Here is a 23,561-nt window from a genome sequence, read left to right as displayed (position 1 = left end):
AAAAACTGTGTTAAAATTCTTAATAAATATATATATATATTTTTTAAAGAACCCTGGTACCGATCCCCTTAAGGCGAATTTCACCCTTTCCAATTTAATAAACTCCGCCATATCGCTGATCCAGGATTCCACGCTTGGGGGCCTCTCATCCTTCCACTGAAGAATCCTTCGCCGGGCTACCAGGGACGCAAAGGCCAGAATACCGGCCTCTTTCGCCTCCTGCACTCCCGGCTCCTCTGCCACCCCAAATATTGCGAGCCCCCAGCCCAGCTTGACCCTGGAACCTACCACCCTCGACAGCGTCCTCGCTACAGTACCCTTCCAAAAGTCCTCCAGCGCTGGGCAAGCCAAGAACATGTGGGTGTGATTTGCTGGGCTCCCTGAGCACCTAACACACCTGTCCTCGCACCCAAAGAACCGGCTTATCTTTGCCCCGGTCATGTGAGCCCTATGCAGCACCTTAAATTGTTTGAGGCTGAGCCTCGCGCAAGAGGAGGAAGAGTTTACCCTCCCCAGGGCAATCCCCTCGTCAATCTCCTCACCCAACTCCTCCTCCCATTTACCCTTTAGCTCCTCCACCGAGGCGTCTTCCTCCTCCTGCATCACCTGATATGTTGCCGAGATCCTCCCCTCTCCAACCCACACCCCCGACAGCACCCTGTCCTGGACCCCACGTGGCGGCAACAGTGGGAACTCCACCTGCCGCCAAACAAACACCCTTACCTGCATATATCTGAAGGTGTTCCCCGGGGGGAGCCCAAACTTCTCCTCCAGCTCTCCCAGGTTTGCGAACTTCCCGTCCACAAACAGGTCCCCCATCCTTCTAATATCTGCCCTGTGCCAGCTCAGAAACCCTCCATCCATCCTCCCTGGGACAAACCGGTGGTTCCCCCGAATCGGGGACCCCACCTCCCCCCTGTGATGTCTCCATTGCCCCCAAAGTTTGAGCGTAGCCGCCAGCACCGGACTCGTGGTATACCTCGTTGGAGGAAGCGGCAGCGACGCAGTCACCAGCGCCTCCAGGCTCGTGCCCACAGGACGCCATCTCCAGCCTCTTCCATGCCACCTCATCCCCCTCACGCACCATCGCCACCTTGGCGGCTCAATAATACCAACAGAGGTTAGGCAGCGCCAACCCCCCTCATCCCTGCACCGCTCCAGGAATACCCTTCTCACCCTCTGGGTCTTCTGCACCCACACAAACCCCATAACGCTCCTGTTAACCCACCTGAAGAAGGCCCTAGGGATCAGGAGGGGGAGGCATTGGAACAGGAACAAAAACCTCGGGAGCACAGTCATTTTAATTGACTGCACCCTACCCGCCAGGGAGAGTGGCAGCACGTCCCACGTCAAACTCCTCCTCCATCTGCTTCAGCAGTCTCGTGAAGTTAAGCTTATGTAGGGCCCCCCAGCTCCTAGCCAACTGGACACCCAGGTACCTGAAACTCCTCTCCGCCCTTTTTAGCGGGAGCTCACCAATCCCCCTCTCCTGGTCCCCCGGGTGCACTACGAACAACTCGCTCTTCCCCATATTAAGCTTGGACCCAGAGAAATCCCCAAACTCCCTGAGAATCCTCATCACCTCCGGCATTCCCCCCACCGGGTCCGCCACATACAGCAGCAAATCATCCGCATAGAGCGACACCCGATGATCCTCCCCACCCCGCACCAGCCCCCTCCAGTTCCTCGACTCTTTCAACGCCATGGCCAGGGGTTCAATCGCCAGTGCAAAGAGCAAGGGGGACAGGGGACACGCCTGCCTCGTCCCCCGGTGTAGCCGGAAATACTCTGACCTCCTTCTGTTCGTGCCCACACTCGCCACCGGGGCCTCATACAGCAGCCTCACCCATCTGACGAACACCACCCCAAACCCGAACCGTTTCAACACCTTCCACAGGTACCCCCACGCCACCCTATCAAAGGCCTTCTCCGCATCCATCGCCACCACTATCTCTGCCTCCCCTTCCATCACCGGCATCATTATAACATTCAAGAGCCTTCGTACATTAGTATTCAACTGCCTCCCTTTCACGAACCACGTCTGATCCTCGTGTATGACCTGCGGCACACAGTCCTCTATCCTCATTGCCAAAATCTTTGCCAACAACTTTGCATCTACATTTAAGAGTGAGATCGGCCTATATGACCCACACTGTAGGGGATCCTTGTCCTGCTTCAGAATCAGGAAAATCAACGATCTAGACATCGTCGGGGGCAGAGCCCCCCCCTTCCCTTGCCTCGTTGAAGGTCCTTACCAACAGCAGGCCCAGCAGGTCCGCATACTTCTTGTAAAATTCAACCGGGAACCCATGCTGCCCCGGCGCCTTCCCCGCCTGCATGTTCCCTATCCCTTTGACTAACTCCTCCAACCCAGCAGGCAACCCCCAACCCCGCCACCTGCCCCTCCTCCACCCTCGGAAACCTCAGCCGGCCCAGGAAGCGACCCATCCCTCCCTCCTCCAGTGGGGGCTCAGACAGGTACAGTCCCTCGTAGAAGTCCCTGAAGACCCCACTATACCCACCGTACTTCGCACCGTGCTCCTTCCTCCATCCCTAACTCCTCCGATCTCCCTAGCTCCCCAACATCCGGCTCGCCTTTTCTCCGTATGCATATACCGCCCCCTGCGCCTTCACCTTCCTGGTGGTCAACAAATCTAACTCAGCCTGGAGACTACGCCGCTCCCGAAGCAATCCCTCATCCGGGGCCTCCGTGTACCTCCTATCCACCCTCACCATCTCCCCCACCAACCTCTCCCCCTCTCTCCTCTTTCTCTCTCTCTCTTCTTCCCCCCCCCCCCCCCCCCCCCCTCCCTCCTTGTGTGCCCTAATGGAGATCAGCTCTCCTCTGACCACCGCCTTCAGCGCATCCCAGACCACCCCCACTTGGATCTCCCCATTGTCATTAGCCTTCAGGTACCTCTCTATACACTTCCGGACCCGCCCACTCACCTCCTCGTCCGCCAGCAACCCCACCTCTAGGCGCCACAGCAGGCGCTGGTCCCTCTCCTCCACCAACTCGAGGTCCACCCAGTGCGGAGCATGATCAGAAATGGCTTTCGCAGAGTACTCCGTATCCTCCACCCTCTGAATCAGCGCCCTGCTCATGACAAAAGAGTCAATCCGGGAGTAGGCCTTGTGGACATGGGAGAAGAATGAAAATTCCTTGGCCCCCGGCCTCGCAAACCTCCATGGATCCACCCTTTCCATCTGGTCCATGAACCCCCTCAGCACCTTGGCCGCCACCGGCCTCCTGCCCGTCCTAGACCTAGAGCGATCCAATGCCGGGTCCAGCACAGTGTTGAAATCTTCCCCCATTATCTGGCCCCGTCTCCAGGTCCGGAATCCGGCCCAGCATACGGCGCATGAACTCCGCATCGTCCCAATTCGGGGCATATACATTGACTAACGCCACCGGCTCCCCCTGCAGCTTGCCACTTACCATCACACACCTACCGCCATTGTCTGCCACAATGCTCGACGCCTCGAACACTCTCTTCCCCACCAAGATCGCCACCCCACGATTTTTTGCATCCAAACCCGAATGAAACACCTGCCCTACTCGCCCCTTTCTCAATCTTACCTGATCCGCCAACCTCCGGTGCATCTCCTGAAGCATGGCCACATCCGCCTTCAGCCCCTTCAGGTGCGCGAACACCCAGGCCCGCTTGACCAGCACATCCAGTCCCCTTACATACCAGGTTATCAGGGGGCTACTCAACCCCCTCCCCCGCCGACTAGCCATATCCCTTCCCAAGGCCAGCCACGTGCCCACGCCCCCTGCACGACCCGTTCCCCACAGCGGCAGGCCCCCGCCCCGACCTCCTCTACCAACTCCAGCTCCCCCTTAGCCATTCCAGCAGAAACCCGGTCTACCCGCCCCAGCTAGATCCCCCCCTAAGCTACATTGCTCCCCCCATTGCACTCCCGTATGTCAGCTGACTCCTGCTGGCCCCGGCCACTCCCGCCGTTCCATCCACCCATCCACCCCCCCCCCCCCCCCCACCCACTGTGGAACTTCTCTCCCCCTCCCCTCCCCCACCCCTTGTCCACCAGCAGGATCTCATCCATTCCACTCCCAGCGCGGGAGAAAAAGCCCACGCTTCCCAGCTTCGGCCCCGCTCCTTCAGCACAAAACACAGGAAAAAGCCCGCGCTTTCCACTCGCCCGGCCCAGTCTCCCCTGGCACAGCTCCCTTTCCAGGCCCGGTCCCACTACCCCCAACTCAGGCCTCTCTTTCCCCCGCGGGGCCCCATCTCCCCTGCCAACCATCAACCACCCCCCCCCCACCCCCAAGCAGTTTACCTCCCCCCGCCCCACAGACCTAATCAAAACAATGCCCAATCAACCCCCAAAAAACAAAGAACCCCCCCTCGAAACCCAACCCAACAATCCCCAACCATCCCTCCACCGCGACCCCTCATCCCCGACCCGCAGCCGGAGTCCTGTTTTATGGCCTGAACAAAGGCCCACGCCTCCTCCGGAGACTCAAAATAATGGTGTTGATCCTTATAGGTGACCCACAGATGCGCCGGCTGTAGCATACCAAACTTCACCCCCTTCCTGTGCAGCACTGCCTTTGCCCGGTTGTAACCGTCCCTCTTCTTCGCCACCTCCGCGCTCCAATCCTGGTAGATCCAGACCTCCGCGTTCTCCCACCAGCTGCTCCGCTCCTTCTTGGCCCACCTGAACACACACTCCCGATCAGCAAACTGGTGGAACCGCACCAGCACTGCCCGCGGCGGCTCGTTGGGCTTGGGCCTCCTCGCCAGCACTCGGTGGGCCCCCTCCAGTTCAAAGGGCCCCTGAAAGGCCCCCGCTCCCAGTGAATTCAGCACGGTGACCACGTAGGCCCCCACGTCCGTTCCCTCCAACCCCTCCGGGAGACCCAGGATCAGCAGGTTTTTCCACCTCCACTCCTTGAACCTCGCCTGCCATTTTCTTGTGGAACGCCTCGTGCACCTCCACCTTCACCGCCAGGCCCAGGATCTCGTCCTCGTTCCCTGAGACCTTCTGCTTCTGCCGGACCTCCCGGAGAGCCGCCCCTTGGGCCATCTGGGTCTCCAGCAGCTTATCGACTGAAGCCTTCATCGGCTCCAGCAGCTCGGCTTTCAGTTCCTTAAAACAGCGCTGCAGAAGCTCCTGCTGCTCTTGCGCCCACTGCCTCCACGCTGCCTGGTCTCCGCCCGCCGCCATCTTGGTCCTCCTCCCTCGCACCTTTCAATGTGCCACTTCTTAAAATTAAAAAAAAAAAATGTAATATAATCACCCCACTCCTGGTCCAATCCATACACTATCGGGGGAATGTTGCTGTCCCCTTCCCACGCCGGGAAACGTCAAACAAGCGTCATTACGGGCTCTAAAATGAGCCCAAAAGTCAGTTTTTAGCGGGAGCTGCCGAACGTGTGACTTAACTCCGCATAGCCGCAACCGGAAGTCCAGGACTAGATTTTTCAATCATCATTCAGAAGATGACAACACGGAAAATTCTTCAGCCAATTGTATCTGTGCTCGATCAATCCAAAGTTAAGCCTGCCGTCTGCTGCAATAATTTATCTACTTTGTTCTTCAAAAATGCAGTGATCACCACCTTGGCTAATCTGTAGCAAAGCATTCTGTGCTCCAACAGTATAAGGAAATCTCTCCAGGTTGCTCTCCTCATAAGGGCATTATCTTAAAATTAGCTTGGTCACAGAATCCCCAGAGGAAACAAACTTTCCCCATTTATTCTATTCAAAATCAGTCATAAATTTTCTTTATATGGGCAGCACAGTGGCGAGCACAGCAGCTTCATGGCACCGAGGTCCCAAGTTCGATCCCGGCTCTGGGTCACTGTCCGCGTGGAGTTTGCACATTCTCCCCGTGTTTGCATGGGTTTCGCCCCCACAACCCAAAGTTGTGCAGGGCAGGTGGATTGACCACACTAAAATTGCCCCTTAATTGGAAAAAATGAATTGGTTACTCTAAATTATTATTTTTTTAATTCTTCATATTAAATCTTTTCTTAACCGTCTCTGCTGCAGAGGAAGTCATCTAAGTATTTCTGGTATCTTCTCACGACTAATATCCCACCCCTGGCATTATCCTGATGAATCTGTTTTTTATAGTTTTCATATTCTTTCCATAATGGGGCACCCAGTACTCGAACTGTGGCCTAACCAGTGTTTGTCTAAACATATGAATTAGGAGTAGGCAACTCGGCCCATTGAGCCTGCTCTGCCATTCAATAAGATCATGGTTGATCTGATTGTAACTTCAACTCCACATTCTCACCCCCTTATTAATCAAGAATCCATCTAACTCTGCCTTAAAAATATTTAAAGACTCTGCTTCCATTGCCTTTTGAGAAAGAGTTCCAGAGACTCACCATCCTCCGAGAAAACAATTCTCATCTCTATTTTAAATGAACGATCCCTTGTTTTTAAAAACAGTGACCCCCTAGTTCTGGATTCTCCATCAAGAGGAAACAGCCTCTCCACATTCATCCTGCCAACACCCTCGAGATCAGTTTTGATCAAGTTACTCTTCTAAACTCCAGTGGATACAAACCCTCTTTCCTCATTACTTTCTGTACCTACATACTAGCCTTTTGCAATTCATGCACTAGGTCTCCTAGATCTCGCTAAATCTCAGAGCTCTGTAATCTCTCACCATTTAGAATAATAAGTTTTTATTCTTTTTGCCAACCTTACCTCACAATACAACTTCACCTCAAGACAACCCACCCATTCCTGGTATTAGTTGAGTAAACCTTCCGAGCTACTTCTAACACATTTAGATCTTTTCTTACATAAGGAGACCAATACAGTACACAATACTCCAGATGTCTCAGAATCCCTACAGTGCAGGAGGCGGCCATTCGGCCGATCGAGTGTGCACGAACCCTTCGAATGAACACTCTATCCATGTCCACCCCACCCTATCCCCGTGACCCTAAAACCTAACCTGCACATCTTTGGACACCAAGGGACAATTTAGCATGGCCAATCCACCCAACATGCACATTGTTGGACTGTGGGAGGAAACCGGAGCATCTGGAAGAAGCCCACGAAGACCCGGGGAGAACGTACAAACTCCACACAGACAGTATCACCCAAGGCTGGAATTGAATCTGGGGCCCTGGTGCTGTGAGGCAGCAGTGCTAACCACTGTGCCACCACATAATGGTCTGACTAATGCCCTGTACAAATTAAGCACAAGATCCCTACTTTTGTATTTAATTTCCCTTGCAATAAATTATAACATTCTATTAGCTTTCCTCATTACTTTCTGTACCTGCCTTTTGCGATTCACGCGCTAGGACTCCTAGATCTCGCTGAATCTCAGAGCTCAGTAATCTCTCGTCATTTAAAATAATAAGTTTTTAATTTCTTGCCAAAATTTCTCAGTTCACTACTCTTTGTATAACTCAGAATATTCCTGAATTTATGGTTTCATCAGCCTGAATTTATGGTTTCATCAGCCTACTTTCATTTTTTAAAACAATTCTGTGCTTACATCAAGGTCTCTGTTCCTATTTTGCTCCAATCGCCAGTCATCACCCCCATCCTCAAGTATCTACATTGGTATTGGCTCCCTCAATGTCTAGTTTCAAATTCTAATTCTCATCACATTCAAAGTGGTTCATGGCCTTGCCCTATACTACCTTTGTAACTCCTCCTGCTCCACCCCCAGTTCCTCCATGAACCCTGCCTTCCTTCAGCCGCCCTCCTTCCCTATTGGTACTTTCAGCTCCCAAATCCTTAACACAACCCAAACGCTCCACTCCTCTTCCATTTTCTCCTCCTAAATCCTTGCAAGAAACTTCTTTATGTCCACATTAAAAAAAAATCTTTGGTTCCTTTAGAAGGACAAAGTAAACTAAATGGGTGGGAGAAGGGGTGGTGTGGTCAGAGTGTACAGTGAGAAAGGGCTCTAGAGGGGGGAGGGTATCCAGTGTATTTGGTAATAACAATATTTAATTTTATATTCGCTATCTGTAGGTCAGCTAAGAAAACAAAAACATCTAGGAATCACCACGTTTTGCTGCTTGGAAGACTCAAGAGAAACAGATCAGTTAAGCATTTGGCTTGCAGTGGGACATGCGGCTGTGCGAAGCCGTCAGCCTGGTAAAGTTCTAGCACAACATAAGCATGAATATTTTCCTCATGGATGATTGGTGGATACACCTATGGCACTGCTGTACAATTGCAGATCTTGCAGCATAATATTAAATGCAATAGCTTAACAAGCAGACCAAATTGAACTCTACTTACGAACGGCATCCATCTCCAGAATCGCTTGTTTTGCCTGTAAATAAAAACAGTTTTATTATTCACCTCTGCTCAACCAATTCTCAGTTTGTTACACACTGATTTCCAAAAGGAGGGCGGCTGAAAGCAGTACTGTAATTATATTTACACAGACCCCTCCCTGCAGAAACAAACAAGGAGAGAAACAGGACTTGCAAAACAAGAACACACTTGAATTGCAACAAAGCTTTACAGCAGACGGTTTAAAAAGGTGAACTTTAAAAACAATTTATTTAGAAGCATCAACATTAACAAGATTGTTTCCCACCAAGACATTCAGCTTGCAATGTAGAACTTTAGAAAAAAAATCAGTTTGTTGACAAAGATAATTACTAGCTAAACCAAAGAATATAAGCCAAGTGGATGTGGTAAATCATAGTTATACATGGAACAAACCAAATAATGTGCCCTTAGCTGTGCAATTACCAGCCATTAGGTTCTTCACAAATTGGAATAACAAGCTTCATTTCCATATACCATCTCTCGCTGTGTTAACACTAGAGCTTGTAGAGAATTGGGGTGAAGTGGGTTTGCTGAACTCCCAGTTGTAGTTTGTAGTGCAAATGCAATCTAAATCTGCTGTCATGGTCACATCAGACATTGGGCGAGATGGACTGTTCAAGAAGCTGGACTCTGCTTTCCATAGCTAGGAGTTTCTGCATGGCCAATAAATCGAACAGAATTGTACGCTGCAATTTTAGACAACGAGCCATGTCCCCAAGTACTTTAAACTAGTTTCCACAAACTTTTATGTTGGCCCATGAAGCCTGACCCAGATCTGTTTCTTCTGCTGCTGCAATTAAATTCACTGTAAATTAGTTGAAGTTCTATCAACTCCAGCAGATGACACATTGTGGGAAGTCAATTTTCTGTTGCTCTCAGGTCTCATCTCCCAAGCGTACAGTGCTGACTTTTGTTTTAAACTTGAGCTCATGTTAGTGAGTCTGCATGGATGTAACTTCACCTCAGAACAGATGCAGTGCCACTGCGCTCTGGGTACATTTAGTTATTTGCAGGAGCTCCACAAGCTTAAGAGTCATTACAGAGTATCAATAGTAAATCAACTGCAAAAAGAATCTGAACAACCAACTTGGATGACCCTGCTTCATACCTTAGCTGGGATCTTGGCCGGGTGATTTTCAAGGATAAGCCTTTTCAAATGAAGAATCCAAAGTCTCTTGTCCTGCATTGACTTGGCCTGCTCAAGAATAAGACAAGAATAAAGAGAACCTGGGATAACCCAACGTTGAATAAAACACTCACAGGCAAGCGCATTTGTCTATCTATTTTGATCTATCCATCTAACCTCACCCCAAAATTCCAGCACATTTTTCACAAACGGGAGCGGAAATCGGAGAACTCTTCTCCAAAAAATCAACTGAAACCTAAGACAGAGAACAGCATATTTTTGAGAGAGAAGAGTATCAGAGATCTGGATTAAAGCCAGGTGATGCATTTTTAGGCACAGTTTATTTGAAGGTGGATAAGTTTGGGCAGTTCAATAACCTACTCCCATCCTTTTGTAAGTATGGATCCAATTTGCTATCAGGAACCTGTCTGGTCTCCCCTTCCTCAGGGTTTCCTGTTCCACCGACCCTGCCTAGAACCCATTCCAGATGTTGCGTAATTCATCTGGTTAGTTAAATCTGTGTAAATTCCCGAGCACCTTAATCCTGTAGGAGCACACAGTATAAAGTTTGACAGAGAGGGTCAGATTTTAACTTCATAAGATTGGAGCACAGGTCCAACTCAAAATTCCTGGGGTGTGCCAATAAGCTCACATGGCTGGGCTGGTAAATTTTAACTGAGCGCTAGCATATAAAAACAGGCACGAAAGAATCAGCTTCCAAGATACATAATTTCAGTTGATAGAATTTGTCATAAAGCTGACATTTCAGCCGGTTTTATTTGCAAAGCCCAGCCATTCAGTACCAGTTGTAGAAACAGATCTGAAACACCGAGACTTAACAGAAGTGGATATCCTACCTGCACTGTGTGCTGCACTTTGGGATTCTTGTAGTGGAAGACACTGAAACTCAGGGGCTCCTTTGGTATTACCTCTACAAGCATCAGGTTACAACACTGAGGAGAGAAGGAAATGTTAGAGCTATAATTCAGAGTTCTAAATCTCTCATTTTTAAAATCAGAAGGAAAATAAATTGATACAATTATCTTTCAGGCCCTTAAAAACATTTTTGGCGCAATCAAACGGCCACAGCACCCAAATATCAGCAACATGGCAGATGGAGGCCAGGAGACCTCGGACCAGGATCTACCCGGCTCACAACGCCTTGCGAGACATTGGGCTGTGAATCCCGCTGTGAACCTGGGATCACTTTTTGGCATATTAAAGTGAAACAGCTAGTCTCACTTTAATATGCAGTTTCCCCGAGGCTTTGGGATCTATCCCCTTTCACCTCGGGCAAGTGCCGTTCAGTACTGGTCTCCACAAACGGGAACAGAACGGCACTCGCATGGGGTCTTCCAGGGGATCGGAGGCCCCCAGATGCATGCCCTTTGGGAAGGGTGGAACCCTGGCACTACCACCTGTGACATCCTGGGACTGCCCAGGTGGCACTGCCAGGGTGCCTAGCTGGCATTTTCATGCCGTGACGATTGGGCCGGGAGCGCCCGGTCAGGGTTCGTGTCGGGGGCTCCAGAGTTTCCTCAGTGCAGAAAACAGGGCTGTGCATGCTGCCTCGGCCGTGCTTTCCCCACTGAGGCCCCTATCTAACCGTCTTAAATAGGAGGGTGCTTCTCGGCGCTACGAGCGCCGGGAAGCACGTGGCTAAACACGCTTGCTTTAGAACTTCGTTCCCATTTAGTTAAAACGCGCCCATTGAAACGTTAGTCATTGTCTGTGAACTGTGATTATTGCTTTCTTACCAAAACCTGGCAGTTGAATTTCACGCTGCAAGATCCAGTAAACAGCATTGAGATAGCAACTGGCTAATTTACTTCAATGATACTGATTGAGAGACGCCAAGAGAATTCTTCTGCTAATCAATGATTAATGCCATAGAAGCTTTAATGTCCAATTGATAGGAAAGATAGGGCCTTGGTTAACACCACATCCAAAAGAAGGAACCACGGAGTGCAGCATTCCCTCAGTACTGCACCGCATCCCAAGCACTGGAGCATCATCCCAAATTAAAGGCTCAAAATCAGAAATAAGACGGTCAATAACTGTGGAGCATTCAGATCACTAGAAATAAAACTACAGTAACTGAGACTTGTAGATCAGTTGATTACCGCTAAAACACAGCCTAATGTCCCACAGTCACCTTATGTGGTCAGTATCTCCTTTGGTCGAAGACCAAAAGTTGGTAGGTTTTAAGGAGACACTCAAAAAAAAGGGGTGGAGAAGTTTAGGGAGGTAATTCCAGAGCATCAGGCAGAGACATTCGAAAACATGGCCACCAGTCGTGGGGCAAAGGATTGTGCATGAGACTAAAACTAAAGGAATGCCAAGATCTCAGAGGATTTGAAGATTGGAGGAGGTTACAGAAACAGGGCATGATGAGACCATGGAGGGATATGAATGCAAGGATGTTGGATTGGATTTGTTTATTGTCACGTGTACCGAGGTACAGTGAAAAGTATTTTTCTGCGAGCAGCTCAACAGATCATTAAGTACACGAGAAGAAAAGGGAATAAAAGAAAATACACAATAGGGCAACACAACATATACAATGTACTACATAAGCACTGGCATCGGATGAAGCATACAGGGTGTAGTGTTAATGAGGTCAGTCCATAAGAGGGTCATTTAGGAGTCTGGTGACAGTGGGGAAGAAGCTGTTTTTGAGTCTGTTCGTGCGTGTTCTCAGACTTCTGTATTTCCTGCCCCATGGAAGAAGTTGGAAGAGTGAGTAAGCCGGGTGGGAGGGATCTTTGATTATACTGCCCGCTTTCCCCAGGCAGCGGGAGGTGTAGATGGAGTCAATGGAGGGGAGGCAGGTTCGTGTGATGGACTGGGCGGTGTTCACGACTCTCTAAAGTTTCTTGCGGACCTGGGCCGAGCAGTTGCCATACCAGGCTGTGATGCAGCCTGATAGAATGCTTTCTATGGTGCATCTGTAAAAGTTGGTAAGAGTCAATGTGGACATGCTGAATTTCCTTAGTTTCCTGAGGAAGTATAGGCGCTGTTGTGCTTTCTTGGTGGTAGCGTCGACGTGGGTGGACCAGGCCAGATTTTGGGAGATGTGCACCCCTAGGAATTTGAAACTGCTAACCATCTCCACCTCGGCCCCGTTGATGCTGACGGGGTGTGTACAGTACTTTGCGTCCGAAGTCAATTACCAGCTCTTTAGTTTTGCTGGCATTGAGGGAGAGATTGTTGTCGCTACACTACTCCACTAGGTTCTCTATCTTCCTCCTGTATTCGGACTCATCGTTATTCGAGATCCGGCCCACTATGGTCATATCGTCAGCAAACTTGTAGATGGAGTTGGTGGCAAGTTTTGCCACGCAGTCCTATGTGTACAGGGAGTAGAGTAGGGGGCTAAGTACGCAGCCTTGCGGGGCGCCGGTGTTGAGGACTATTGTGGAGGTGTTGTTGTTCATTCTTACTGATTGTGGTCAGGTGGTCAGAAAATCGAGGATCCAGTTGCAGAGTGGGGAGCCAAGTCCTAGGTTTTGGAGCTTTGATATGAGCTTGGCTGGGATTATGGTGTTGAAGGCGGAGCTGTAGTCAATAAATAGGAGTCTAATGTAGGAGTCCTTGTTTTCGAGATGCTCTAGGGATGAATGTAGGGCCAGGGAAATGGTGTCTGATGTGGACCGGTTGCAGCGGTATGCGAATTACAGTGGATCAAGGCGTTCTGGGAGTACGGAGGTGATGCGCTTCATGATCAACCTCTCGAAGCACTTCATTACGACTGAAGTCAGGGCCACTGGTCGGTAGTCATTGAGGCACGTTGCCTGTGAATCTTAATTTGAGTTGTTGGTGGACTAGGAATCAATGCAAGACAGCAAGCACAGGAGTGATAGTGGAGCAGGACGTTATGGATGCGCTGAAGTTGGAGAATGGAAGATGGGAAGTCAGCTAGCACAATTAAAAATGACTACTTTTTTGACTTACACAGTAGGCAATGATAATAAGCAAGCCTTTCAGGAGAAAATATTTGGTTTAGCTGGGTAATTCCAAAAGCAAACTCCTACATTTTCAGTTAAACCAAGACTGAAAAAACAACTCTTACCAAAATATGAGCTTTGTAGGTGCAAGTCTCTTCTCTTTTTTTAGTGATGAGAAGAAGTTTATCTAAAAGAAACAAAGTGCGTTCATTTTTGGCTCGCTGTATACGAAATGTTCCCTCCAAGACCAGCTCTCCATAGCTGGTCAGGTCTGGACCCTTCCAGTTTGTCAGCAGGCTCTGTATTTCCTTAAAAAGAACACAGATACATGATCAAACACAAGAGAAAAGATCAAGTAATACTATCAAAACACAGAAATCCTCGATCCTGCACCACCATTCAGGTAGACCACGGCTGATCTGTACCTAAAACTCCCTTTACGGCCCTTGGTTCCCTACCCCTTAATGCCCACATCCCACAAAATTCTACTAGTCAGTTTTGAAAGCTTCAATATGTTTGAGAGTAATCCAGATTTTCACTACTCTTTTGTGAAAATGTGCTTCGCAACATCACTTCTGAAGAGTCTAAGTTTTAGGCACGTTGTTTGGAAATCCCCAGGAGAAATCATTTTTATCTAACCCAATCCTTTTATTTTCAGCCCTGCAATCCTTTTATTTTCAGAGAATGATCCAAGTCCCTTCTGAAAGCCTCAATTCACCCAGTTTCCTTCACACACTCGGGCAGCGCATTCCAGTATCATTCTACGGGATCAGTGTGGCAGCCCCTCCAAGGCCTTCCTAAGAGTTGGGTCAAGAATGGAATGGAGGACTTCAAATGGGTCAAAGCAGACTTAATATTAATGCCATCTTTCTTAAATAAAGGACAGAGGAGGACCATGTTCTTGTTGTATTTTGGAGATTACAATATGTACTTTTCATAAGATCATGATGTCCCTGCTTATCTGTTATTCACTGGAACATGATATTCTTGGGAGTTTATGCATCACGATTCGACTGTTCATGAAATTCTGCTGCATCTTTGTAAGTCCGAGTGATGCTGCTATAAAGGCCACACGATGGTTTAATAGCAACAAATACAGAAGAGGTTCTTCACCATCTTTTAAGGGCAACTAGGGATGAGCAATAAATGCCAACCTCAATAAGCCCCACATCCAGAGAACAAATTATAAATATTACCTGCAGCCTGACTGCATGCTCATGTTTCCTCTTCATGTCATTAATGTGCCAAGCCACCCTCTGCATTGTATCAATGGCGTCCTGCACTACATCATAACACTCTGTGTCCTTCTCCAGATGGTTAACTATTTCCTGTACAAAATAGCCAAGAGAATGGAAAAAAGTGATGAGAACATAAGTATCTGGGATGGATAGAAAATCGACTATGGCCCATTTTCCAGCAATTTGACACTGGATATTCACTTTCACAGGAAGATCCACTCTCTCAGCCTCCTTTCACTAATGTTACAAACCCAGCTGAAGTTAATACTGGGCAAGCCAGATCCAGAGTGGAACCTGGCTTGCTAGATCACCAAGTTTTTTTTTATAAGAAGCCATGGAGGAAAGTTACTGAACAAATTCACACAGGTTTACTGATGAACTTTTAAAACCTTTATTAGACAAAGGAAAAATTAACTGTATTACACCAGACAAAAAAGGTTTGAAAGATCTCAATACAAAATGAAAATGATTGAAACTCACACCATTCCTTTTATTCCAGCAATGCCCTTAGACACAAAACCCCAGTGAAGATTTAATACTATCTTAACACCAAGGCGGCTTGCTCGAGCTGACCCAGTTGCAAAACGGGTTTCTTTCAGTGGATTTACGAGCATTCACTAGATGCTTCTGCCATAATAATAATAAAAAAAAAAAAAACTTATCGTCACAAGTAGGCTTCAATGAAATTACTGTGAAAAGCCCCTAGTCGCCACATTCCGGCGCCTGTTCGGGTAGACTGGTAGAGGAATTGAACCCGCGCTGCTGCTTTGTTCTGCATTACAATCCAGCTATTTAGCCCAGTGTGCTAAACCAGCTGGTATTTCTCAGAGATACCCAAAAACCACACTCCAAACTCACCATTACTTCAACTGCAGAGCAAGCTAGTTCCTCAAATTCAGCCTTGCAATATTTCTCAGAGAGCTTGGAACTCCTGTCTTCAGTCTGACATATCTTTTCTGTCTTTCTCTGCGTGTCACTGAACCAATGTCACAGGGCAATAGTAGTTTTTCTACCTTGGTGTTTTTCTTCTCCCCCCAATTAACCTCTAACCCCTTTTTAACCCACTCCTTTACTTCAAGGGTTGCAACACCTCATTAAAAATTATGCACTGTGCATGTAAAAGCTTAGTAGCACTCAAAGGAGTTATACACAGACCACCATCTTGAAATCTACACCAGATGAGAGCCAATAAATGAGATTATCCTGCACAACTAAGGGTGTTGAAGGCTAATACTGTAAAATTAGGTTAGTGAGCTAGGTGGTTCCTTTCTACCACTGATATTATTAGATCTCACAAAGATCTTTTGTACCACTGGCATTGCTGGATCCACCCAATCGTGCAGCTTAACTGGCGAAAGCCTCACAATGAGCGATTTTGGTTATTTACAAGAAGATACTTTCTGGATGCGGATGATTGGCAGCAAAAGAAAACCCACCAAAACTGAACTGTAGACTGAAAATCATTAATAACCACTTACGTGCAAGAGGAGGTGGTATTTTAAGATGCGTTGCACTGGTTTGAGAAGGTAGGATCCCAGAGGTAGGGAGTGTTTCAACGTCTCCTGTCGCTCTCTGAAGAATTTTGCAAGCACTTTGTTTCTCATACATTCTGTTAACATGGCCACAGATCTGCAAGTGACCCAGAAAGATTAGTGGTCCTAACTGGCTTCTGTACAAAACAATACCTGGAATGTATCTTTATTGTCACTTTAGCCTTTGTCTTTCATGTCTTCAAAGTATGTTCAAGACCTGTCTGGCTAATCCTAAACATTTGCTTCTTCCTGACTGATACTCTCCGGAGGCTTTGCATTCTTGCCTCATCTCACCTTGGGTGTAATCCTCCAGGGTTCATAATCCCCTCAATATAAAATACATGGTACCAAATCCCTTGCATCATGGGCACTTGGCCCCCTCAACAGCTACAAGGAGCTTGGTAGATCCTTTGTACTGTTACTGGGTCCACTCAGCAGCTGCAGATCCATTGTTGCATGACTGGATCTCAGTAGTTGCAGCATACTGCACAGAGTAAGAATTCCACAGATGACACAGAATACCTGACTGAAGAAATAAAATGGAATAAAGCACATCTCATCTTTTGTCACCCGAGAACACATTTAAATACATTCATGAAATATTGTCAGTCTTTCAACAAGCTCCATGTCGTACGAATAATTTTAAAGTTTCTCTAAAGTATCAATTATGGACAGAAATGTTCAGCATTCAAGTTGATAACGGGCAACTGATTCCAAATTGCAGACTTCCAGTCAGTTAACTATGGGGTTTAGCATCAAAAACTCTATTGAGGGAGTCAAGAGGAAAGCTGCCAGCAGGATGGCACCTGAAGAATGCACAGTTGAATGAGATATCAGATTTAATTATTTCCTTGAAACAGTAGAGATGCCCAAATTTGAACTAGGTCCAAATATGGACCTTCTTCACTACTAAAAAAGGTCTGCCTGACACTTGGGTGTCAATTTCATGCTAGTTGGGAAATCCAGCAGCTTGGAGCAATCTGGTTTTGCAATTCACCCAGTTACTCTTGGTTTATTTAAAATGGTGAGGGGTGTAGATTTCATAGATTGTCATAGAATATACAGTGCAGAAGGAGGCCATTCGGCCCATCGAGTCTGCACCGGCTCTTGGAAAGAGCACCCTACCCAAGGTCCACACCTCCACCCTATCCCCATAACCCAGTAACCCCACCCAACACCAAGGGCAATTTTGGACACTAAGGGCAATTTATCATGGCCAATCCACCTAACCTGCACATCTTTGGACTGTGGGAGGAAACCGGAGCACCCGGAGGAAACCCACGCACACACGGGGAGGATGTGCAGACTCCGCACAGACAGTGACCCAAGCCGGAATCAAACCTGGGACCCTGGAGCTGTGAAGCAATTGTGCTATCCACAATACTAGCATTCCACCCGATCTGGTCAGTAACCTGGCAGGCAGGTTAGTTGAAAATTTGTCCATGTCACTCGAAGATAAAGAGGACTAAGAATCTGCACAGTGTACCATACTAAGCTTCAGCATTCCACAGGATTGGGACCCATGTGTCTTTGCTAGCTTACCTGGGATAGTTTGTGCAGTACTGCGTGTAGATGTGAAACTCTTCGCTCTGCACAATGAAGAGAAAAAAAATCAGACTCAACAGATCCACACTCATCCATCATGTTGAATAAATCAAAGTTAGTGGACCCATGGCTACAGGTTTAAAATGCAGCAATATGGTAGTGGGGAGTATGGCATGCCAGAATAATCACTCAACCTTTAATTATCCAGCGATCCTGAACCTATAGGAAGACAAGGTGCATCTATGAAACTGCCCCTAGAGGATTAGGTAGGGGCTCTAATTACAGGGTGGTCTAATTGGAGATGTTTAAAGGTTTGAAGAGCTGATTGTGCAGATAGAAACTATTTCCTTTGATAGGGGAGCCCTGAACAAGGGGGCATGATGTTAAAATTAGAGCTTGGCCATTTAGGGGAGATGCCAGGAAGATGCTCTTCACAAAGGTTAGTGGAAATCTGGAACACTTGTCTCTCAAAAAGCTGTTGTGGATAGTTCAATCAATTCAAAACAGTTAACAAGAATACTCGTGTCTCCAAGGGTATTAAGGGTTCCGTAGCGACAGCAGGAAATTAAAAGTTGAGATACACATCAATCTTAATTCAATTGAATGGCAGAGCAGATTCAAGGGGCTGAATAGCCTACCCCAGCTAAGACAACACTAAACATTGAACAAAACCAACTATTTTGGCAACTCATTTTCTTACTGAAGGATGTTTGTTTAGCTGGCCCCACTCCCCACCAAAGAAGTTACTCAAAGAAACTTAGAACTTGAAGGCACCCAGTGCCTTTATCAAGTTATTTGAGCAACCTCTGGAAAATGAGTCAGGTCCTTGCTGAAATAACAACAGGCCAGATGGGAACCATTAAGTAATATATTCTGGGTTCCACCAGGTCAGAGTTACAGGCAACGCCAAATTTGACAGATGGAATTCAGGTCAGTTTGGATAGGCTGAATTTGAAGAATGAAAACAAACCTGGAACCAGTTTGGTAAATTTCCTCTGGCATCCAGTGTAGCGCCCAGAATAAAATGCAAAGGCGCCAACATTGATAGGCTAGGTTTGCTGAATAGTGTTTGGGCAATGATTCCGTCACAGTTGGGCAATGCGGTTGGAGTCAGAGTTTCAGTTGGAAAGTCCATGTTTCCCTGTATGCAAGGCATTTCAACTCTACAGCATGCATACTTCTGGCTTGCTTCTTAATAACAGCAGGATCCCCATCCAGATGTCAGTCTGATTAACATGCTTGGCTTTCAATGAGGCAGTGAATAGGTTGCAGCTGCTAGTGAGGGAATCTGACCCCTATGGAATGGGTCTTTATATGCGAGAAAGCACGCTGGGGTGGGGACATATTTGAGGAAACAATCCTGGCTAACAAGCAGTGCTATAAAAGCCACTTGGCTTTTGACCTAAAACTCTCCTGGCCTCCAGACTGTTTGGTTTTCCTGAGGCCCAAGAAACCTGACTGGCCACAGTTAAACATAACAGGTTAAACCCAAGGCAGCCAGCCTCATTAAAAACTTTTAGATCACCAACCTGGCTCCCGGGAGTGATCAACTGCCAGATTTTTAAACCGGAAATGGACAGGTTGGAGGAAGGTATGGGATGTTTAAAACTTTATGTCTCACTCTGATCCTAATCCAGCTGTTTTAGGGGGCAATAGAAGGGGAACCGGAGTGTCACAGACAAGTATTTTAACATATTAATACAGATTGTGGTTTGAGATTAAATTCAGGATGAGACCCCAGGATAACCAGCACACCATTTCATGCACCTGTGCAGCAGAATGCATGGACTAAAATATATAGAAGAAATAAATGAAATCACCTGCACATGAATCATATATCTATGCATCATATATTAAACGTTTAGATGAACTAGCCATGATCAATGTGCAGGGTTACGGGGACAGGTCAGGGGAGTGGGCCCAGGTAGGATGTTCTTCCAGAGGGTCGGTGCAAGCCCGATGGGCAGAATAGTCTCCTGCTTCACTCTAGGGTTTCGATGGATTCTTTACTTTCAACTGGCACTTGCTCCAGTCTTAGCCTTGGGATCTTGCACGGATAGGAAAGACTGCTTACCTTTGCTACAAAACATTCTGCAATTGCGACAGGATCGCTGTCACAGCTCTCCAGATCTTGCAGCAGTTCGCTGGAAGCAAAGAGAAGCAAAAAAGAAGTTATGTTTTACACAGAATAGCCTGCTAGATGGCTAGCATGTGGCTCAGTTCTGAACTGCAAGTTAAATTCCTGTTCCAGCAGAGAGAGAGAAATGGAATTTGCCTCCTCACCTGCCCCCAAGAGTGGAAGGCAATGGCAGGCCGTTGACGAAGACTGCCAATTAAACAGCTCAGGATGAAACATCAACAGACAATGAGCCAAGGACCTGCCTTTGGGCAGAGCACACATGACGACTTTGCTGTACTATAGACTCAAGGCCACTCGGCCTATCTGCCCTGAATCCTATCACTTAGTTTTGACATTTTCAATTGATTTTTAATTTTTTTTTTTTTTTTTTTTTTTTAAAAAGTACCCAATTCTTTTTTTTCCCCCACTCGAGGGGTAATTTAGCCACCTACCCTGCACATTTTTTCTGGTTGTAGGGGTGAGGCCCATGCAGACACAGGGAGAATGTGCAAACTCCACACTGTCAGTGACCAGGGGCAGGATCAAACCTGGGTCCTCAGTGGCATGAGGCAGCAGTGCTAACCATTGTGCCACCGTGCCACCCCCTTTATGCAGCGAGTTAACATTCTGGAATGCATTGCCTGTAAACGATAGAACAGATTCAACATATTTTAACTACTTGTGTGTGAAGAAGTGCTTCCTGAAGACTCCTTGAATAGCCTAGCTCTAGTTTCGAGGTATACTTCCTTCTCAAGTCCCCCAATTGAGGAATAGTTTCCCTCCAACCTACCAAATCCTTTAAATCACCTGAAACACCTCCATTAGATCACCCTTTAATCTTCTATTCTCGGGGAATAATTTATAATTCTGGTGAATACACACTGCATCCCCTTTCCAAGGCCAACATATCCAGAGGTCCAGAAATGAATGGTGTGCTCCAGTTGGTGTCTGACCAGAGCATAATAGACCTCACATAACGTCTGTCCTTTAAATTCTTCTCCCTTGAAATAAAGGACAATTATGTTTGTAACCATCCACTAGTTTGAAGTGATTTCTGCACTTTGACCCCTAAATTTCTCTGCGCCTCCACAGTCCTTAACTTCTCAGTTTATAAAATACCCTGGATCTATCTTTCTTAGGTCCCTTTCTATCCCCAAAGTGGATGACCTTACACTTTCAGTGTTGCCTATTCCTGCCTCCATCTAGGATATTAGCTGTGCCATGTTGTATGTAAGCTCAGATATATAACATTGTACGAAGTGGAGTACAGCAAGTACCCCAATAGCCTACTTTACATCTTTGAAAATGGTTTCATCTTTGAAAGCGGTTTCTTTTCCACCACTCGACCCACATTAGTCTGGGTGCCAGAATTTCTGGCTGAGGTACACATACCTTTTAATAAAGCTTCTATAAATGTTGTTGGGAGTGCAACAGTAAACATACAATGAAAGAAACCAAACAGTGTGCAGCCATTGTAATAACACAGCTGCAAGTGTACTTGTTTTCTAATTTGTGTTCCAAATTCTGTTGCTAGGTTGTTTTCTTTTTAAATACAGGCAGTATCAGGAGCCACTCAGTCTGCTATTTAATGCTTGGTGTTATTTCTTATCCCACATGACTTGACATGTCTAAGTACACAAACTAACAAGTCAACTTTGTCCCAGTGGTATCACACTCTTGCCTCCTCAATGCGGGCACATCATCCAGGCTGACACTCATGCTGCACAGTCGGTTGTGGCATCTTTTTGATGAGAGGTTAAACCAAGGTCCATTTATTTCCCCAGCAGGTAGACATAAGCAATTTCATGGCTCTATCGTCCGAGCCGATATTTACCCCCAACCGATATCACGAATAGATTGTGTGGCCATTATCTCACTGCTGTTTGTGACACCTTGCTGCGGCCAAATTGGCTTCCCCATTTCCTAAATTACACAAGTGATTACACATCAAAAGACAGTTAGTCGCATAGAAAGTCTTTTGAGGTCATGAAAAGCAGTCCAAATCCATGTTCCCAGCATGCTATTATTTTATATTTCATGTTTAATTTAACGATAGTCTATAACGAAGGAATGATGATGGTTTTATTTGTATCATCATAATTTGGCACCAGCCAACATGACTTTTCAATTAATCAATAATCCACAACTGGGAGGTGAAAACAGAGTCAATAGAAATTTGCAAAAAAAACAACAACAAAAAATGGATTATATACGTGAGAAAGAGTCTTGCAGGGTTACAGGGAAATTGCAGGGAATGGGATTAATTGAATAACTCATTCAAGAGTCACCATGGTCTCAATGGGCTGAATGGCCTTGTACATGATTTTATGAGAAGAAACACCAGCAGTGACAGAAGCAGAATCCATAGTTTCTCAAACGACTCAGATGAACGTGTGAAAATTAAAATAGGTGTGGGAAAATGGAAAAGTGTTGATACTTTGTCACACAAAGCCTGCAGCTGGACAGACAACTAGCCTCTTCATACACGGTTAAATTCTATAATTATCACGGTCTTAATACCTCCTCATAACCTTCAAGAGCCTCCTAAACGGCCTTCCCATTCACCCATGTTTTTGCTGCTCAGCGACGAGATGGAGGAGGAGGGCGTGAGGGAAGAATGGAGGGGGGGGCGTGAGGGAAGAATGGAGGGGGGGGGGCGTGAGGGAAGAATGGAGGGGGGGGCGTGAGGGAAGAATGGAGGGGGGGGGCGTGAGGGAAGAATGGAGGGGGGGGCGTGAGGGAAGAATGGAGGGGGGGGCGTGAGGGAAGAATGGAGGGGGGGGCGTGAGGGAAGAATGGAGGGGGGGGGCGTGAAAAGGAGAGAGAGAGAGAGAGAGAGAGAGAGAGAGAGAGAGAGAGAGAGAGAGAGAGAGAGAGAGAGAGAGAGAGAGAGAGCGCGAGTGAGAGAGAGAGATGGAATCTCAAAACTTCAGACATTGGCAGCTTAAAACATGGCCACCAATTAAAATCGGGGATGCACAAGTGATCCTCCCAAAGTCATTGCTGCCTGAAACATGACGCGTGGAGATCAATTCCAATTGGGACAGGGAAAATTGAGTTTGAGCCAACTGTTACCGTGTGTTTAATCTGAACATGTATTCACCTGCAGAAGCCTCACTGGGTTTACTAGGTTAGGATCTGCTTACCTGTTGAAACGATAAATGTCTCTAATGTTCCCAAACAGAGCTAAACTTTCTTCAGTCCCCAGTGGGAGTCTTGATTGGTCACTGATGCAGTCAAGATAGTCCTAAGAACACAACAAGATCAAATTAGAACACAGGTCACAAGATACAGATGAGGTGACCATCTCACCCCATCCTTCCAGTAAATTCTTACTCCTTGTATTCCACAGTGTTTGGTTCTGTTTAGAATTACTGCGTGATGAAGCATTTCCTAACATCAGTCCTGAACTTACACCATTACACAGAATTTACAGGACAGAAAGAGTCCAAATATCAGCAAACTGATCCATGTATTTTTAACCCTCCACATGGGTTCTACTCCAGCTAACCCTCTACATCCTCCTATCACTTTCTCCCTTGTACCTACCACACTTTCCCTCAAGTGCATCCTTGTTATTCACCTCAACTAGTCCATGTGATAGCAAGCTCCACATTCTCATCACTCTCGGGGCAAAATTTCTCCTGAAATCCTTATTAGATGCACTATATCAATGACCATCATATTTATGACCTTGGTTTTGGATTCCATCCCATCTTCTCAATATCTACTCCAACACACCACTTCATAATTTTAAAGACAC

The 23,561-nt window shown here is 46.9% G+C and overlaps 1 protein-coding gene across 10 annotated transcripts in view; it reads right to left on the bottom strand.

The window, feature by feature from the left end:
• Positions 1 to 23,561, bottom strand: part of LOC140420826 (pleckstrin homology domain-containing family G member 1-like) — a 293,588-nt gene that overhangs the window by 30,504 nt on the left and 239,523 nt on the right. For all 10 annotated transcript variants that reach the window (XM_072504914.1, XM_072504937.1, XM_072504958.1 and 7 more), the window contains 9 exons: positions 22,945 to 23,045; positions 19,754 to 19,823; positions 17,677 to 17,723; positions 16,081 to 16,231; positions 14,561 to 14,692; positions 13,490 to 13,672; positions 10,275 to 10,370; positions 9,400 to 9,486; positions 8,253 to 8,286 (listed from right to left, as the gene is read on the bottom strand). In XM_072504914.1, the coding sequence (XP_072361015.1) occupies positions 8,253 to 8,286; positions 9,400 to 9,486; positions 10,275 to 10,370; positions 13,490 to 13,672; positions 14,561 to 14,692; positions 16,081 to 16,231; positions 17,677 to 17,723; positions 19,754 to 19,823; positions 22,945 to 23,045 (901 nt within the window). The remainder of the gene's footprint in view (positions 1 to 8,252; positions 8,287 to 9,399; positions 9,487 to 10,274; positions 10,371 to 13,489; positions 13,673 to 14,560; positions 14,693 to 16,080; positions 16,232 to 17,676; positions 17,724 to 19,753; positions 19,824 to 22,944; positions 23,046 to 23,561) is intronic.

The sequence above is a fragment of the Scyliorhinus torazame genome, chromosome 1 (genome assembly GCF_047496885.1).
Source record: "Scyliorhinus torazame isolate Kashiwa2021f chromosome 1, sScyTor2.1, whole genome shotgun sequence".
In the NCBI taxonomy this organism is placed as follows: domain Eukaryota; kingdom Metazoa; phylum Chordata; class Chondrichthyes; order Carcharhiniformes; family Scyliorhinidae; genus Scyliorhinus; species Scyliorhinus torazame.
Note: the sequence above shows the minus strand (reverse complement) of the source record. Positions and strands in the feature narration are given on the sequence as shown.